Raw genomic sequence first — 20,524 nt, 5'->3', positions numbered from 1 at the left:
CTTGCAATATCTGGGATTGTTCCATGTTTCACTGTTACAGTGTTATGAACATTTTTGTGCATGTAGATTTTTAATTACACCTTAGGATAAATTCTTAAGACTGGAATGCTAGAGTTAAAAGAATCATTTTCAAGGTTCCTTTAATGTTGCAATTGACCAGATCATACTGCAGAAAATTATAACAATTTAAAACACCACTAAAAATCTAGACATATAAATGTTGATATGATTCCCTATAACCTTGTCAACTCTTTTATAATTTAATACACATAAAGGGAAGAAATGAAAAGTCAGCATGCTAAATGTTTTTCAAGAACTATTCATATAGCTAGGCATGGTAGCTCAGGTTTGTAATCTCAGCTACTGAGGAAACTGAAGAAGGAGGATCACAAGTTTGAGGCCAGCCTAGCAACTTAATGAGACGCTGACTCAAAATAAATAAAAAATTTAAAAATGGACTGGGGGGCTGGGGATGTGGCTCAAGCGGTAGTGCGCTCGCCTCGCATGCGTGCGGCCCAGGTTCGATCCTCAGCACCACATACAAACAAAGATGTTGTGTCCGCCGAGAACTAAAAAATAAATATTAAAAATTCTCTCTCTCTCTCTCTCTCTCTCTCTCTCTCTCTCTCTCTCTCTCTCTCCTCTCTCACTCTCTCTTTAAAAAAAAAAAAAATGGACTGGGAATGTTGCTCAGTGGTTGAGCACCCCTGGGTTTAATCCCCAATATACTGGAAAGGAAAAAAAATATTGTAGCTGGTTTTCTTCTGGTATAAAATTTACTTATAATGAATTACATCAGTCTTTATATTTGCTGAATTCTGGCAATCCATACATCTGTGTAACAGAAATCCCTCACAACTATGTATTTTTACAAAATGAAATGTCATTTTGAAAAATCAGAGTGCAATATAAGTAGTATGGGTAAGTAGTGTTTGTGAACCTTTGTTTCAGATTTATACATATCTGTACAGTGGATCACAATGTAAAATATCTCTGTCACAGTCATAATAAAAAAGTTTCACATAGGCATGGTGGCATACTCCTGTAATCCCAGCAGCTCCAAAGGCTGAGGAAGGAGGATCACAAGTTCAAAGCCAACCTTAGAAATTTAGCAAGACCCTAAGCAACTCAGCAAGATCCTGTCTCTAAATAAAATATATATATAAAAAAAAAAAAAAGGGCTGGGGATATGGCTCAGTGGTTAAGTGCCCCTAGGTTAAATCCACAGTACCCCTCAAAAAAGTCTGAATCACAGTTCTTATGGAGGACTTCAACATGTAATCAAATAATAATAATCACATACATTATAGACAGGATAATTAGCTCTTTGTAGATGGAAAGGAGACTAGAATAGGCAGGAAAGGATTCACCAAGGAAAGTGATATGTTATTTATGATGTTGGCCCTTTAGCACTTGCTGCCTGCCACCTGTTGAGCTCTATTCTGAGAATGTTACATATCCTAACTCATTTAACCCTCACAGCAACCTAGTGGGTAAGTACTATTATTATTCACATTGTACAGGAGACTGAGCTCAAAATAATTAAGTATCTTGGGGCCAAGGTTGTAGTCCAGTGGTAGTGTACTTGCCTAGCATATGGGAGTCACTGGATTTAATTCTCAGCACCACATAAAAATAAAATAAAGGGGAACTGGGGCTGGGGCTTAGTTGTAGAGTGCTTTCCTAGCATGTGTGAGGCTGGGTTCAATCCTTAGCTCCACATAAATAATAAATAAATAAGTTTAAGATATTATGTCCATCTACAACTAAAATAAAAATGTTTAAACAAAAAATAAATAAATAAAAGGTATTGTCCATCTACAACTATATATATATTTAATCACTTTTATTTCTAGAAGCTACATGTTCTACTCTTTTTTGGAAGGAAGGTACCAGGGATTAAACTCAGGGTCACTAGGCCTCTGAGCCACATCCCCAGCCCTATTTTGTATTTTATTTAGAGACGGGGTCTCACTGAGTTGCTCTACACCTCACTTTTGCTGAGGCTGGCTTTGAACTCACTATCTTCAGCCTCCTGAGCTGGGATTACAGGTGTGCACCACTGTACCTAACATGTTCTACTCTTTCATGCAGTGATTTATTTGATATTTTCCAGATTTATTGTGCAGAAGCATTAGAAAAGAGAATAGCAACATTATTAAATATAAATGATAGTTTCATGCCAGTAATACACTGAGTGAGGCAAAAAGGCAATGTGATTAAAGACAGCATTATGAGTCAGGAGATCAGAATTCAGGATTTCATTCTACATCTGCAAAATGAAGGGAGTACACATCAGGAATGACAAATATAAGGTGCATATGTTGTCACTCCCTATTTCCTAACCCACAACCGGCAGTAATCATTCATAGGATCCTTTGTTTTGAACTTCCATGCAGCTCCAGAATCCTCCCAGGGCAGCTCATTGTAGTTAGTCAGCACCCAAGTCAAGACCTATTTGCCATCTTTAGACAACAGTCTGTAAAGACTTCCAGTTCTAACTCCCAGAAAGACACCATCACAAATATGAAAACTGCCCAGTTTAATATGTACTTCTGTCTTTTCTCTGAGTATTAAGTTTATGCCATGTAGGATCCTGGGAAATGGACATGTTCTGCTATGAATCTACCAGTCTCACTCATCTTGACTTTCAAAACATGTTCATGCCAAACCAAGGAAAATTCTTGTTTGATTTACCTTCCTTTCATCTAGATTCTCTGCTAGGACATCCTAGCATCCTTTATATTGTACTTTCCCTAATGCCTTTTTCTTTCTTTATTCTTCCTTGTTTTTCATATATATTCACACAAGCTTTTGAGTCTACAATCTACTAACTTTCTGGTGAAAGTTTTCGTCCTAATGAGTATGAACTAACCTGTCCTTGTTTGTTGTCCTTGCTCTTAAGGTCAGTGAGAAGGAATGCTGGTCTTGTAAGGTGGAAACCAATTTGATCCCTTGGTGTAACATCTCATTGGGATCATTTTACAACTCATTTTACCATTTAATTCAGCCAGGTCATTGAAAGCCAAGGTTTGGTGATGAGTATCTTTCAGAGTTTTTTTTTTTTTTTATCTGGCAGTTGAAATCTAAATATATGATTATAATTTTTAACTATCATAAAGTTGGTTTTAAAACAACTTTGCTAAATGGGAATAAAAGAAAGAAAAGGGATTGGGGATATAGATCAGTTGGTAGAGTGCTTGCCTCGCATGTACAAGGAGGCCCCAGAGTTCAATCCTCAGCACTACACACCCAAAAAAAAAAAAAAGTCTAAGAAAAGAAAAAAAGAAAGAAGGAATGAATGATTATCTTAGCTTTCTAGTCACCTACTATAATGTACTAGCAATAATTTGTAAGGAGAATAAAAGTAACACTTAATACCAAATGATCAAATACCATGAAGACTGTCGCAATCCCGCCCACAGTGTAGTGAGCTTATCTTCCTGGAAAAGGGAGTGAATGACCACAGGCCTCCCCCACAGCCCAGCTGTCATATCCCTGGCTGAGCTGGTCTAGATAACATCCTGTTCTGCACAGTGAATGAAGGCTTGCAACCCCAGGCTTTGCCATGTGGGGCCTGGCTCTTTATAGCATAGTGTTTGGAATTGTGAGTAGCCACCTGTCTGATAGGGTTTAGGAAATAAAAGATGTTAGAGTGGAGGTGTAGTTCAGTGGTATAGGGTGTTTGCCTAGGATGTACAAGGTCCTGGGTTTAATACCCAGTACCTCCTCTGAAAAAAAGAGAGGAGCTGGGAGGGTAAACAATAATAATAGAAAATTTAGGATGAATATTATCCCATAATGTTGTTTCTAGTAGCACCACGTAAATACCAGGCCATTTAGACCTTTTGGTGAATGCATATGAACTCCTCTCACTCTTATACCTTACACATAGTCATCTAACTTGGTTCAGAAAGGCCTGGCAACTTGGAGTCACATGGCATGGCAGGTATGTGGCAAAGCTATGATATGAGAGCCAGGTCTGTCTTTTTTTTTTTTTTTTTTTTTTTTTTGATGGTGCTGGGGATTGAACCCAGGGCCTTGTGCATGCAAGGCAAGCACTCTACCAATTGAACTATATCCCTAGCCCCAGGTTGTCTTATTGTAGTATAAACTTTTAGGTGACACATTCTTCTTATTTCAAGCAATCAAAAACCCTAAATAAAAACACTGGTGTTGGACTTGACTTAGCTATTTTGTCCAGTGTACAACTAACAACCCTTTCTCAGTATAGAAAGGGTTAGTTAGTTGTACACTGGACAAAATAGCTAAGTCCCAGGCTCTGTACTTATCTAGGATTCTGATTAGTTCTATAACCATTCGTTTGCCAAAAGTACAATTCTTCCATGCAATCTGCTTATTTCAGTAGAGCTTAGTTTACTATGGATTATTAACTTCACTTTCAAACATATATGGATGTCTCATCAAAACAAATATTTAATGTTTTATACTTAAAGAAGGTAAAGTAGATCAAGCCCTGTTAAGTCATCCTCTACCTGGTGTTCTAACAGTTGAATCTGTTTCAGACTGACTCTTTGAGGTCATCTTCCAAACAGCATTGTTAAGATAGCTGTAAATGTTCATTGGGGTGACCAAGCCCTATAGTGATCTTTCCCTCCTTTTTAACATATATGAGCAGCTTAATTTTCTGAGACCTTTCTTGTTGCCCTCTGAACTGAAACCAGTGAACTTTCCAGAGCTTTTTTCTCAACCTAAAGCCTCTCCTTCTAGATCATCCTTCAAGTAGTTGCTCAAATTCCCCTCTCTGGGAAGTCCTTCTTGACTCTCTTGCAACATTCCTTGCTCCTTCCTTCTGTGCTCCTAAGCAAACGCATGGCCCCAGTTATAATTCATCACTTTGTATTACTGATATTTATTTATCTGTTTAGCACCTTTATTTAGTGTAAAAGTTGGAAGATCAAAAACATCACCTCTTCATCTCCCTATTCTTCTGATACTTAACACAAAGTTGGTGTCCAGAAAAACAGATTAATAAATTGAGTGAATATGAGTAGTGGTATTTGGATGCTGAAAAGTGATTCAGAAGATAACTAATGAAAATTTGTTTGGTTATTATTAATTAAAACCTTATTCAGTTTGTAGGAGTGAAGACCAATATTATCAAATGATATTTTATTTACTTCTGGTTCATCTATAGAACAGACTTAATATGATTGAGAAATTTAATCTTATCTTTCTGTTATTTTTCTATTCTCTAGGTTCCAATGACAGCCATCCCTTGCTATAACTTTTAAACTGTATTTGGAAAAACACTGGCCAGGAAAAAAAATGATAAAATTTTTCCTTATGGTGAATAAACAAGGCCAGACCCGACTTTCTAAGTACTATGAGCATGTGGAGATTAATAAGCGAACACTTCTGGAAACAGAAGTCATAAAGAGTTGTCTCTCTCGATCCAATGAACAGGTAAGTTTCTGAAGCACTCTTTTATCTCTGCAGTCAACTCAGCCTTGACAGATCTGTTATTACTTAGTCTCAAGGGCCATCATTTTCTCTGGACTGTATTCCTTCAACAGCTATTAGGGAAAATAAGGAATGAAATACAATGAAAATGAAAGGAAGCATAGCTTTCTTTATATTTCCTTAAGAGAATAAATACAAGAAAAACCAGGAAAAGTCTTGGGTTGTTATTTAGGTTAGCATATTTGTCTCAGTTCACCATGAAAGTGGCAGCTAAATTTACTCCTGCTAGTACATATAATCTTTCTTATGTTCATATGAATTTCATCCTTGGAACTGTTAGGAGTGCCTATAGCAGGTGGCTTTCTGAAGCCAAAAAATGAAGGTCAGGTGGCTGTCATGGAGGTGACTATTCAACCTATTTTGTACTGGAAAATAATAATATGATTCCTGTGGAGAGGACAATTTTTATCTGCTTATCATTCTTATAAATACATCACCAATGATTTAAAGGCAAAATGAACTTGCTCTTAACTATTTTATTATGTAGATGGGGGAATAGAAGTTAAAAATTCATGTGAAATAGCAAATCTATCCTGCCAAAATTTGGTGGTTAAATAAAAGTATTAGAATAACAAATAGGAATTGGAGGTAGGGATTCTGGGGCTTGAACCCAGAGCTTTGTGCATGCTAAGCACACACACTTCTACTGAGCTACATCCTAGCCCTTGAAAAGGAATTTTTTAAACTGAGTCTTGGGCTGGGGATGTGGCTCAAGCGGTAGCGCGCTCGCCTGGCATGCGTGCGGCCCGGGTTCGATCCTCAGCACCACATACCAACAGAGATGTTGTGTCCGCCAAGAACTAAAAAATAAATATTAAAAATTCTCTCTCCTTTCTCTCTCTCCCCTCTCTCACTCTCTCTTTAAAAAAAAAAAAAAAGAAAACTAAAAAATAAATATTAAAAAATTTAAAAAAAAAAAACTGAGTCTGTTTTCACAGAGAACTTCAGAGAATTATTAAATCCAGGTCCTAAATGTCAAATCTATAGGAAAACACTCAACAACTGAGGCAAAATCAGAAAGCTTATCATTATTAATGATAATTAATCATTCATTAATTTTCTTCATTCTCCATTTCATTGCATATATAGAAAGACTGCCTGTAGAAACCACTACTAAGCCATAAAATGTTAAGCTAATCAGTGCTCAGACATTACATGTTGCAAATGTGTTTCCCTTGGCTTCTAAATTGATTTTCCAATTGAAACATCTCAGAGTTCCTCTTTGAATTACTACTTTGGCCTTCTATGGCACACTGGTTTATGGTGTCAGATGGAAACAACTGTTACAGGGCTGTTAATAGCCACATGCTTTAAGTAAACACATTTAGAAGCATTCCTGTTTCAATATTTCTGCAGAATGCAGGCACTCCACAATTTCAAACAGCATTTATACTCATAGTTAACCCTTTGAAATACAGGCTTTGGACTAAATATATATATATACTCTTAGGTATTTTTGAAATATACTGTTATTTTAGATTTTAAAAAGAACCCACTGTGCTGGACACAGTGGTACATTCCAGCAATTTGGGAGGCTGAGATAGGAGAATTGTGAGTTGAAGGCCAGGTTCAGCAACTTAGTGAGAAGCTGTCTCAAAATAAAAAATAAGAAGGGCTTCAGATGTGACTCACTAGTAAAGCACCCCAGGGTTAGAGCCCCAGTATCCAAAAAACAAACCAAAAACAAAAACCCAGTAGCTACTAGGCTTTTGGCATAATGAGGTTACAAAATATCCTAATATCAACATAGTCATTATTTTACCCACAAAAGTTCTTGATACTTTTTTTTAAATATTGGAAACTCCTAAGAGACTGTGAAAAAAAATGTTTTTCAGTTTTTTCAAATAAATTGCATTTTCTTGAAAGAGCCAACCGAATGGAAATAACAGTGACCTTACTGAGCCAAAAGTTGCAGAATGGTCCTATACTTTTTACCTTTATCCTAATTTTATTTATTTTTTTTAATTTTTTACTATTGATTTTTTAGTTTTCAGCGGACACAACATCTTTGTATGTGGTGCTGAGGATCGAACCCGGGCCGCACGCATGCCAGGCGAGCACGCTACTGCTTGAGCCATATCCCCAGCCCTATCCTAATTTTAAATAAAAGCTTCAATTTTCTCCATTTTATAGATTGCCAAATGGCATTTTCCATGGAAGAATTTTTATACTCAAAACTTAAAGCTTGGGGCTGGGGCTGGGGCTCAGTGGTAGAGCACTTGCCTGACACCTGTGAGGCGCTGGGTTGATTCACAGCACCACATAAAAATAAATAAAGTATACAATTTAAAAAACAAAACAAAACCTTAAGGCTTTATTCCTACGTGCATCTGGGAATCCAAGAGCAACAGATCACAGTACAAAAAGCCATACAGTTGGTGCTCAGTCACCTTTTAGCAGGTACCCTCTGACATTCAAAGGAAGAGTATTACTGTGTCTTTAGCCTGCAGGCTAATTCCCATCCACCCAATGCCTTTGTCCACTGGCTTTAGGAAAATAGATGAAGGAGAAGGGAGTTGTTTTGTCCACAAGTCAGTGGTATAAGCTTGTTATGAATTCATACAAAACAGTGTTTACCTTGGGAAATTTTGTATAACATCTTTCATGTGAAGGCCATCTTTAAATAATTTATAAAAGAATCTACATGAATTATTTTTATACATCTAGGAAAAAGAAACACACACACACACACACACACACACACACACACACTCACTTCTTGTATGTGGCTCCTCAGTGATTATTAACAAATACAAATCAAGCTTATCTAATTGCTTCCCAAGAATCCATAAGGAAATGGAAAAAAGAAAATCTTTTCACATTGAAGGCAATTTAAAATGCTGGTTATTCATTAGCTTTGGCTGCTGATTTCCACATAGCCAAGTAAAGGAATGAGGAGTACATGTGAGAACCCAAGTGATCACTCACTTTTTTTCCCAGACTGTTTCTCCAACTCCCCCTAGAGATGCTTCCAAGTAGTCCCCTGAATGTTATGAGAATGTTATGTATTTCTTGGAGTGTATTGGCAGATACTCCAACCTGAACCTAGAAATTATGCATGCCATTTTGGAGAAGTCTCTATCGACCAAAGGTACTAATATCTAATTGTGTTTCATCTAGTGCTCTTTTATTGAATATAAGGATTTTAAGCTGATATATCGGCAATATGCAGCTCTCTTCATTGTGGTTGGAGTTAATGACACTGAGGTAAGATACTGAGAGTATTTGGAAAATACAAGATACTTAGAGATAACAGTCTGATCTTTATTCCTCCCCATGTTGACATTTTCTTCCTACTGGCCTAAGAATTGTTATGACTCTTTTCCAGAATGTATTTGGTTTCTTTTTTTTTCTTTTTCTTCCTAAAATTCTTTTTTTTTAAAGAGAGAGTGATAGAGGGAGAGAGAGAGAGAGAATTTTTTTAATATTTATTTTTTAGGGCTGGGGATGTGGCTCAAGCGGTAGCGCGCTCGCCTGGCATGCGTGCGGCCCAGGTTCGATCCTCAGCACCACATACCAACAAAGATGTTGTGTCCTCCGAGAACTAAAAAAATAAATAAATATTAAAAAATCTCTCTCTCTCTCTCTCCTCTCTCACTCTCTCTTAAAAAAAAAAAAAAAAAAAGCCCTTTAAAAAAAAATAGGGCTGGGGATGTGGCTCTGTGGCTGAGTGCCCCTGATTTCAACCCCTGGTAGTCACCCCGCTCCAAAAAAAAAAAAAAAAAGGATATAGAAATCTGTAACTTCTTAAAAAAAATATATATTTATTTTTTAGTTCTCTGGACACAACATCTTTGTTGGTATGTGGTGCTGAGGATCGAACCCGGGCCGCACGCATCCCAGGCAAGCGCGCTACCGCTTGAGCCACATCCCCAGCCCTTAAATTTCTTTTTGTAGTGCTGGGTATTGAACCTAGGGCTTCAAGCATGCTAGGCAAGTGTTCTATCAAGCTGCATCCTATCCCCCAAACCCGTCCCTACATTTTTTTTTTTTTTTTGGAGACAGGGTCTAACTAAGTTGCAATCCTTGAACTTGAATGTACAATCCTCCAGCCTCCCAGTAGTTGGGATTATAGGCATGTACCACAGCACTTCTCTAGGATCTTGGTTTCTATCAAGGTGGGAAAGTTCTATGGAAGAGATATATGTAGGATGTTTGTTTGGATTACATGAGCAGCTTATAAAATGGAGAAACTTAAAACCCCCGAATGCCCTTAAAACCCCAGAATGCCCTTCTGGGTTTTGTTTGTTTGTTTGCAGCACTGGGAATTGAACCCACGGCCTCACATATGCTAGGCAAATACTCTATCACAGAGCCACATCCCAGATGCCTTCCAGTTTTTCTGTTCTGCTTTTTTTTACTTTTTTTTTTTTTTTTGAGGCAATTTCTCACTGTGTTTCCCAGGCTGGTGTCAAATTTGAGGGCTCAAATAGTTGGGATTATAGGTATATGCCACCATATCTAGCTAGTGTCTTCCTTTATCCTAACCAATTCCAGTGCCTTGCTCTTGTTCTGTCAGATAGTGGGGTAGCTCAGACAAACAGAGGCCAATCAGTTATGACACTGAACATGGGCTTACATATCAAAAATCAGAGCAAACTGATTATATGATTGTCCTATGTTTATATCTCCTAAAGTTAGTTCCTCTTCAGGAGTGTTCATCCCAGTTCCAGGTATTTCAAATATAAAATGTTCTGAAATCTCAGTTGATTGCTTTTATCCATAAGGCACTTTGAGTGGTTTCCCCATCTTGACAGACAGAAAAATGATGGTGCAAAGAATCTGGAAAATGCGTGAGCCAGTAGGTGATGAAGTCAGGAAGTAGAACACAAAGCCTTGACACTGGAATCTGAAGTTTCAGTTGGGTCAGATTCAACATTGACCACAAAGAAATTTTAGAGGTTAAGGTCTTCTCCATTTCTTTCATTAATAAGCATCTTTTAAATAAGGGAGAAGTAGAACTGTTCTGAATATTGGTCAATGGAAAGTTACTTTGCTCACATTTGTTCCCTTGGTCACATGCTCTAAAACCTGGGAACTGACTGGCCATTTCTGTGTCTGATTTGCTTGAGGGCCATGCTAAAATTCATTGCATCTTCCTCTTTTATTTCAGAATGAGATGGCTATTTATGAATTCATCCACAATTTTGTGGAAGTTTTAGACGAGTACTTCAGCCGAGTGGTAAGTCTAATGACTAAAAAGTATTTTTGTTTTTTGAACCCAGTTTTCTAGAAATTAGGTCATGTTGGGTATAGCTTAAGATTATTTGTTAATATAGAGCTTTAATGTGTAAAAGTTAAAACTCAAATGATGTTACATTTTCTTTATCTTTCCTTCTGGCTCATCCAACATATTTGCAAACTTGTATATAGTTTTATATATGTTTTAGGTATTTTTCAAGGCTCAGCTCTTAAAAAGCTATGTACCTCTTAGTTTTTAATTCTTTTTACTTAGTTACAAAATTTTATTGTCTAATTTACTCTCTTCTTTCCTCTGCTTTCCATCCAAAGACAACAGTACCTTTTCACATTAAGAATCATTTTCTTTCTTTCTTTTTTTTTTAAATATCTATTATTTTTTAGTTGGACACAATATCTTTATTTATTTATTTTTATGTGGTGCTGAGGATCGAACCCAGGGCCCTGCACATGCTAGGCGAGTGCTCTACCACTGAGCCACAACCCCAGCCCCTAAGAATCATTTTCATTCAAACCCTTGCTTTAAGGGTGAAAACTCAGCTCCCCTTTAGGAATATATGAGTTCCATTCTAGCCATCCTTATTTTCTTTTTTAAAATATTTTTTTAGTTATTGATGGGCCTTTATTTAATTATTTTTTTATATTTGGTGCTGAGATTCAAACCCAGTACTTCACACATGCTAGGCAAGTCCTCTACTACTGGGCTATAACTCCAATCCCCCTTATTTTATTTTAATAGATATATTGAAATATAATTTGCATACTATTCAATTTGTCCATTTAAAATGTATAATTGGGTTTTTGTATTTACATAGTCCTGAAGATCATTACCACAATTTAAGGAAATTTCATCATCCAACAAACATCATGCACATTAGCATTTTCCCCTAAGTATTCCCCTTCACCTATTCCAGGCCTTGAGTAACCACTAATCTATTTTGTGTCTTTATGCATTGCCTGTTCTAGACATTTTAGATAAATAGAATTTTACAAAATGTGGTCTTTGTGCCTAGTGTGTTTTTTTTTTTTTAACTAGCATATTGTTTTAAGATCCATATGTTATGGCATATATCAGCCCTTTTACTTTTCATTATGCAATATTTTCCATTTTATGGATATACCGTATTTTCTTTATCTATTTGTCAGTTAATGGACCAATACCATTTGTTGAAAAGACTATTTCCCTCCAGTGAATTGTCTTGGTACCTTTATTGTGTGTCATTTGATTATAAATATGAGGGCTGATTTTTGGACTCTCATTTCTATTCCATTCCATTGATCTATATGTTTATTCTTATGCTAGTCCTTTACAATATTGATTACTGTAGCTTGCAGTTAGCTTGAAAACCAGTCTTAAAAAAGAATCAATTGGGTTTTGAGTTTGATCCCCAAAACCACAAACAAACAAAAACACGTGAATATGGTTTACTTGCTATGATAGGCCTTCCTAAGCCTTGAGTAGACATTCTTTGGTAGTAGCAATGGTAAAGGCTAATTATTTTTCAAGGTTGTTTGTTTAACTTTGCTTTTATGTAAAAGGATTAGGAAGGAATTCTTTCCAAACTTCTTCCTGAGGCAATAGTGGAGTCGAATCCATAATTAATAATATTGAGTGCACCAAAACCTGCAAAAGGCAAAACTCATTCAGAAGTTATATCTTCAGTCAAACTCCTAAGGCCAGCATTGAATTCTGGCAAGCATCTTCATGGGCCAATCAACTAGCCAGTCTTTGTTGCCTTGGTGTGGTAGTTCTTAAAGTCTGGTTCCTGGAGCCGCAGGAAGTACTGGAAACATAATTAGAAATACAAATCCTGAGCCCACTTCAGACCACTGAATCAGAAACTCTGGGTGGAGGCCCCCTCATTCTGATGCATGTTCAAGTTTTTGAACCATTACCTTAGTTCCTGAAGTTTGCTGTCAGTGATTTCCTAATTCAGGGAATGAAGCTAAGAAGATAGTGGCCTGCAGTGAGACAGGACATCTGTCCAGGAAGGGATTGGTGCCCTCCAAAGCTGAAGAGGTCAAGAGGTCAGGCCATTCCCAAGACAGGCCCTTAGGGAACAGACAGCATTGGGACTGGCTTTAAAAATATCTCTCTGTTGATTGCTTGGAGACAGTACCACAGACCAGCACTGTCCATAAAACTTTCTGCAATGTCAGAAATGTTCTGTATCCATGCAACCTAGTATGGTAGGCACTAGTCATGTGTGGCTTTTAACACTTGAAATGTGGTTAGTGTAACTGAGGAATTGAAATTTAAGTGCTAGTTAACTGTAACTAATTTAAATTTAAATCATGGGCTGGGGATGTGGCTCAAGAGGTAGCGCGCTCGCCTGGCGTGCGTGGGGCCCAGGTTTGATCCTTAGCACCACATACAAAACAAAGATGCTGTGTCCGCCGATAACCAAAAAATAAATATTAAAATAAATAAATAAATAAATAGATTTAAATCACCACATTAGCACAGTGGTTACCATATTGAACAATATAGCTCTAGCTCCTACTTATCTCCTGGTGACCACTCTCATGTTAAGCTAGACTGGTTGCTAGTCAGGGTCTGTGATTCTGGGCTGGCAATGATTAGCTATTTTAAGTTAACACACACCAAGAAGATTATAATTTCTGAAAACAACAATGTCTTTAACTTGGGAAAATAAAAAGTGAGTACAAGCACTATCATTGTTTTTTTAAAAAATTATTATTATATTCAGTAACTAAAAATAAATAGCACATTGTTGAATTGTAGCTATAATTTTAGGGAGAGAGAGTCAGTGACCACATAAACCACAGAAGTAAAGATTAAAATTTACTTTAAGCTAGGCAAGTACGCAGGACTTGGACTGCACTAGGGATGACCTAGTTTAGGATGAAACCATACCAAAAAGAAGAGGAAGAGAGGAGAGTACTATAGGAAAGAAAACAGGATCTGTCCCACTCATCGAGAGTGCTTTTGTCATCTAAGATTTATTTTTAGGTTTGTGAATTTTAAACATGCTTTCTGAGGCTATTTTTCATCTTAGAAGAGTTTCCAGATTTTAAATTTAGAGGTCTGTCTCATGCTGTCTCGGCTGAAAGCAGCATCTCGGCATCACATTTTAAGAACCAAAAGCCAAACCGATTAACTTCAAAGAAGGCACTTCCACAGAGGTGAGGGCTATTGCTGTTGAGGAAAATGTAGCAGGGGTTTCAATGCCACATTTGACAGACCTGAAGTCCTTTCACCCTCTGAGACTTTTGCATTATATAAATATCTATTTTGATTGAAAAAAATTTAAATACATATAAGTAGAATGAAAGAGGAGGGTAGCTACATGCCATTATACATTTGTCCAGAAACAGATTGTACAACACCAGAGTGAACCCTAATTTGAACTGTGGACTCTGCACAGCACAGCAGTGATGTGTCCATGTTGGCTCATCAGTTGTAACAAAGACACTTCTCTGGTGACAGGGTGACACAACATTCATGCATGTGTGAAGGCAGGGTATATATACATTGGATATCTCTGTACCTTCCTCTCAATTTTACTGTGAACCTAAAACTACTCTAAAAAAATTAAGCATTTTTTTAAAGTGGGGGAAGGAGTATCAGTAGGCCATCACTAAGTAATAAATGCTGCTAAGTACATTTCCTCTTAAACTTTATATATCTGTCTGTATCTCTAGAACATGCATCTCTACATACATAGGTGCAAGTCATATAGTCATCCCTCAATATCTGTGGGGCATTTGTTCCAGGACAAATCCTACCCTGATGGATACTCAAATCCCCAGATGTTCAAGTTCCTTATATTAAATGGCTTGGTGTTTGCATGTAATCTGTGCCTATCCTCTCACATACTCTTAATCATCTCTAGATTACTTATAATACCCAGTACAAATTGATGCTATGTAAATAGTTTTAATCATTTTATTAATGACAGGAGGATAAAAGTTTGTACTTGTTCAGTACAGACACAATTTTTTTCACCTTAATAGACACTTACCAGCCTCACTGTGAATATCATATCACATACCATTGTCTGATTGTTTCCTTAGGTAAGATGTGTATAGCTAAAATCAATGGATTCAAAGGGTATAGCACATTGCTGAGGCTTCTGATACACATATCAAATTACCTACCATCTGTAAAGGTTGAGTTAGTTGATTATTCCCTTGATTTTTTTTTTTCTTGGTGGTACTGGGGATTGAACCTAAGGGTGTTCTACTACTGAGCTACACCCCCAGGCCTTTTTATTTTATTTTGAGACTGGGTTTTCCTAAGTTGCCAAGGCTGGCCTCCTACCTCAACCTCCCAAGTTGCTGGGATTACAGGTGTGTGCCACTGTGCTCAGTTTATGTCCTGTATTTTCTGAAGATGAATTATTCTGCCCTCAAAAATTCTTCTAGTCTGCAGTTTTTTGTTTTGTTTTGTTTTGTTTTGTTTGTTTTTAGCTGCAGTACCCAAGTCAGGGTTCATGCTCTTGCTTAGGCTTCTGTATATACAGCAGCAGCCTCTCCTGCTGCTGTTAGGCTTGGAGGCAGAGCAGTTGCTGCCTGTGTTCAGAGTGTCCAGTCCCTGTATGTCCTTCTTACCTGTGCATTCTTTTTCTCTTTTCCAGAGTGAACTAGATGTATCCTTTTTCAATACTGTTTTCCACAGTATTTGGCAAAGCAGAAGTGCCATGGGGCAGGAAAACGGTTCAACAGATTCCAGAATGTCTGTCATCAGCAACTGACAGGACAGCCAGAGGTGCAGGTGTTTCACATAATCCTACCGCAGCCTTTTTTACAATTTTTTTTAAGACTCTTTTTTTCCCCCAGACAGGGATATGTTATGGCATTTGTTAATAATAACTATTATATAGTAACTTCTTTTAAGCACATGGAATAAACTTGTTCAAAATGAATATAACAGCCAGAAGGGGCTTCATCTTCAGAGAGAGAGAATGGGTTTTCAGAAATGTAGGTATAAATCTCTAGAAATCCCCTCATGGTCAGAAGAAGGCCTTCAGGGTTGATAAACTAGAGGGTTAAGGAAATTGCCTGGCTTGTATTCCTTTTATAGCAGATAAAGTTCTCCTTTTCTTTCTTTTAAAACAAAAATGCTCAAGGACCCCCAAGAACAAATATTGCTTAGAATACTATAGACCTACAGATTTTGGCAGAAACCCACTAGGCTTTGTGTGAGTGCTCTAGAGGAATATTGACTTTTTTAAAAAATATTTTTTTTAGTTGGTTGATGGGCCTTTATTTTATTCATATGTGGTGCTGAGAATTGAACCCAGTGCCTGACACATGCAAGGCAAGCACTCTACCACTGAGCCATAACCCCTACCCAGGAATATTGACTTTTAATTTAATTTAATTTTTCTTCAAAAAATCTGAAAAGGGATAAATAAGTCCTTTGAAAATCCATCAAGCTTGAATCTAAAATAGTAACATTAATTGTGATAAATATCTACTAAAATATATTTAGTACATAACAAATATATATTAATTATAACTAATGTTTATGTGTATACATACATTCATATGTTTGTCTCTATATATAAATTAGACACCTATGCCAAGAACCAGTATGTTTACATCAACTTGATATTCTGGGGAATGACCATTTACCTGTTATGATGATAGGAAATACTCTGTTGATAAAATACATTTATAGGCAGAATTTGGAAGCTTCTTTAACTGGGAAAAACTGAGTGCCCTCTGGTGGTAAGTGACCTAAATCTACCATCCCTTTGACCTAGGAGACCCAAGACCAGGAAATATGTCCATATTTTTATTCAGCATGTAAACTCTCTTTTTTTAAAAACAAAACAAAACATTTTTTTAGATGTTGATGGACCTTTATTTTATTCATTTATTTATATGCTATGCTGAGCATCGAACCCAGTGCCTCACACATGCTAGGCAAGTGGTCTACTACTGAGCCACAATCCCAGCCGAGTAACACTCTATCTTAACTAGATTGTTTAAAGCAATTCAAGATAAATATTTTCCTACTTGTACAAAGGAGTTAGGGGGAAAAAGGCTTTAGATTTAAAAATCAGAAAGATGGCTAGGGCTAATAGGCACTTTGTTAGGAGTGCAGAAACTCAATATCCATTAAGTAGCTGTATGTATTGGACAAGGCACACAACCCCTCATCTCAAAATGAGAGAACTACACAGAAGAGTTTTAGCAGCCTCTCAGTTGGAATCTCCATGAGTCCAGGTAAATAAGCTAAATAACTTCACACCTACAGCAGGAAGTCTTATAAGTCTAGAAACCCAGAAAATTAAAGTGAATCAGATGTAACAGAGTATATAGTATAGTTGGATTAGTTGTATTGATGTGTCAGACATTAACTAGATTTTTATTGGAAGTAGAGATAGGTGTACTTGTCTTTGTATCCTGCTCTTATCTGACACATACCTGTGTAATGATCTCTAGCATTCTAGTTTGAATTTAATTTCCCTACCAAGACACATAATTTGTATCTTTCCCTTTCTTTTTTTTTTTTTTTGAATTTTTTAATATTTATTTTTTAGTTCTCGGTGGACACAACATCTTTGTTGGTATGTGGTGCTGAGGATCGAACCCGGGCCGCATGCATCCCAGGCGAGCGCGCTACCGCTTGAGCCACATCCCCAGCCCTTTCCCTTTCATTTTACATGGTTTTTATTTTTGCCCTCCCTTTCTCTCTGACCAAGTTTTATATTTATTTTATATTACATAGACACCTCTCTTCTGTGACATTTATAAAAGGTTGTCACCTTTAGCCTTATGAAAAAAAAAATCCAAAACCCATGACTTTCCTCTGCTTGCTACGTAGTTCTTTTGTCCAGGAGAACTTCTGCAGACCAGTCCATAACAGAAATAGAGGGGAACCTTTTAGAGCCTCAACTATAGTTTCCTGTGCCCTCCAGTTAGAGTCATACATTTTGTATCATCTTTCTTTAGCATGTAAGCAGGACATACTGGAGCAGCTAGCATTGTTCAGGTCTGCTCTGCCAGACTTTGGGATTGAAAGATGAAAACAAGTAACTATCATAATTGCAATCAGGAGCTGGTTTTCCCAATATACAGAGCACATAATCTGTGTTTTCTCAGCCTTCAGAAAGACTTCCTTGTCAGCACACCTAGGGCAGCCATGATTTAAGGCTTGGTTTGGTACAGCAAGAGGAGAGGGAAGTGAAAACCTCATGAAAGTCCCAAGGTGTCACTCACTTATTCAGTTTTTTTCTCCAGAAGTTTTCTTCTTCTTCTTTTTTTTTTAATTTATTGATTTATTTTCCAGTAGAATGCATTTTGACATATGGTAAATGGAGCACAACTTCTCATTCCTCTGGCCGTACATGGTTCAGAGTCACTCCAGTCATGTAGTGAGTCATGCATGCATTTAGGGTAATAATGTCTGTCTCTTTTTACTGTCCTTCCCATCCTCACAGAAGCTTTTCCATCCTGATGCTTTTAAAGGATGGGGAAGTTTCTCAGAGCCCACAAGGTTGGACTTTGAGAAAATAGAATACACCATTTGCATTTCTCTCTAGTATAGGCCTGTTCTAATTCTAGTAAAACTAACATTACAGAGCAAGACAGATGGGATTTAAAAAAGAAATGACCCAAACACAAAAAACCAGGACAGAAAATCTGACTTGTTGAAAACCCTCCCATCCCAGTAAGTGAAACCCTCTGGTACATAGTGTCAGGTGGAGCAGATTGCCCCCTGGGGACCAGGCACAGCAATGACCTAAATCATTCACAATTGTGAACAGGCTCCTGTACTCTTCAAAGTCCCTTCCCTGCACTGGATTGAAATGCTGCCTGAGGACTTAGGAGGCCTCATTTCTATAGGAAAGTTCACCCCATCTCATAGCTTGGTAGACTTTTTCAAGACTTCAAATTTCATGAACTAAGATTGATTTGTTTAAGAACCAACTGATGAGACTCCCCCGTATGCCTGCTCTGGATTCCCAGAAGGCTTGCTTTTCTCCAGGTGATTCAAACTGAAAGGAATGGCCTGCCTTCCCCTCTGCTCCATGATCAGAGGATGGCACCAGTGACCAGCACTGTCTGGGAGATGTACCAACGCCTCCTCAATTTGGTAATCATCTATTGTATACATGAAGGTACAGAAAACCTCAACAGCCTTTTTGGTATTTGCTGCCTTTACAGAGGCTGAAACACTTGTTTTATTTTGGCTGTAATGGAACACATTTATATGCCTTCTGACCTGGACAACCAGTCTTTTTCTTGGGTCCCATTCTGCTCTGCTTCAGCAGCAACCCCAACCCCCCCTACTCCTGGTCCCATGGCACAAGGATGCTGACCTGAATCCTAAAGGCCTTCCCCCTCCACTTTCTGGCTTTTCAGGTGCCAGACATTCCAGAGCCTGCTAGTAGGGCCTATGGAGGCATTTCTCCCATCCCCACCCCAGGACTGGGAGCAAGAATAACAAAGCAGTACTCAGGCAGGGTAATTGGGATGTCCCATACATGCATGGGAAGAGAAGCGAACTAGCATCCCTATGCATGCTGTTGTGTCCCCTCTACTACACAAATATAAGCTAGGCCTAGAATCCACAATGTATTCTTTTTTTGGAGGGAGGGGTACTAGGGATTGAACTCAGGGGTGCTTTACCATTGAGCTATATCCCCAGCCCTTTTTATTTTTTAAGACAGGTTCTCACTAAGTTACTGAGCTAGCCTTAACCTTTCAAGTTGCTGGAATTACAGGCATATGCCACTGTACAATGCCACAATGTATTCTTGTCTGAAAACCCTTTTAGAATGTTTGTTTTTATTTTATAAATCCCAAAAGGTGATTGATTCTAGAACCCTAAAGCTCCTATGGGTAATATGAAAGCAGCCTGCTTCATCCTCTGTTTATGGCTGCTGCGGGTCAAGGTATAGGGAAGGGTCTCAGTGCTCTATGCCCCATGCCTCAGCCAGCATCTAGCAAGATGCTTCTTGAAGGGTGGCATGAAGGCAGCAGTGATTGGCACCACCGAGACTTGCAGGTAGGTGCTGATCAGGACTTCCTAAAGTCTTACATACCTTTAGAGGTCCAGAAACCAGAATGAAACTTCTCTCCATTGGAGATAATCTCAGCCTAATTTAATGAGAAATTGCAAAAGTACTTGTTCAAACCAGGGGCAACAGAAATAAAAGCCAAAAGAACAAAACATTCTTCAAGGAAGCCATCCCATATTGAGAGGACAGCTTCTCACTGAACTGAAATTCTCTACATGTTCTCTTAGAAAGTTAAATTGATAATCAGTTAATGAAGTGACTACAAAAGGATTTCTTTTGACGTATGCTACAGCATATAACTACTTCAAGAATGGGTTGGTATTACCAGAAAGAACAGTCCTCTCCTTCAAAGGTTAGAGTCAGGAGCTGAGTATTTTGGAGTTGAAAGAACACACAATTATGTTAAACCTTGCTTTTTAGAGGAAGAGGTTCTCTCATGTCCTCAGTCCAGACAGTTACTGTATGGCAGAATTGCAACTGCCTCTAGGTTTCCAGAGTGCTTGACTCAAGGGTTATAAATTCAGTAAAGTTGTTTTCTGGTGTGGGGGGGGGCAGGGGGCAGGGGGATCTCCCTGTATTGCTCAGACTGTCTTGAACTTCTAGGCTCAAGTGATCCTCCCTCCTCAGCCTCCAGAGTGCTGAGGTATCACTATGCCCAGCTAAATTTGATACTTTAAAAAAAAAAAAAATTACTAATCATCTGTAGACTGTGGAAATTTAGTCTCTAAGGAAACATTTTAAAATGCCTGTTGCTAGTAGTCTTGGTGTTGTCAAAGCTTTGTGAGTAAGAGAAAAGTTTTAGAGAAACATGTCTTTAGTTAGAGGAGTCAAAAAGATGAATA

The 20,524-nt window shown here is 37.9% G+C and overlaps 1 protein-coding gene across 6 annotated transcripts in view; it reads left to right on the top strand.

The window, feature by feature from the left end:
• The window catches only part of AP4S1 (adaptor related protein complex 4 subunit sigma 1), a 263,488-nt gene that overhangs the window by 9,839 nt on the left and 233,125 nt on the right, over positions 1–20,524 (top strand). For 4 of the 6 annotated variants that reach the window (XR_014021885.1, XM_081293465.1, XM_081293461.1 and 1 more), the window contains exons 2-4: positions 5,220–5,427; positions 8,605–8,691; positions 10,598–10,666. Coding sequence is in view for 5 of the 6 variants with exons in the window: in XM_081293465.1 (XP_081149591.1) it covers positions 5,290–5,427; positions 8,605–8,691; positions 10,598–10,666 (294 nt within the window). In the remaining variant the exon portion in view is untranslated. Of the gene's footprint in view, positions 1–5,219; positions 5,428–8,604; positions 8,692–10,597; positions 10,667–13,703; positions 15,097–15,117; positions 15,211–20,524 lie in introns of those variants that run through there. The other 2 variants (XM_081293464.1, XM_081293463.1) reach the window with 2 other exon arrangements.

This window comes from Spermophilus citellus (assembly GCF_964194105.1).
Source record: "Spermophilus citellus genome assembly, chromosome: 4".
Taxonomy (NCBI): Eukaryota; Metazoa; Chordata; class Mammalia; order Rodentia; family Sciuridae; genus Spermophilus; species Spermophilus citellus.
Note: the sequence above shows the minus strand (reverse complement) of the source record. Positions and strands in the feature narration are given on the sequence as shown.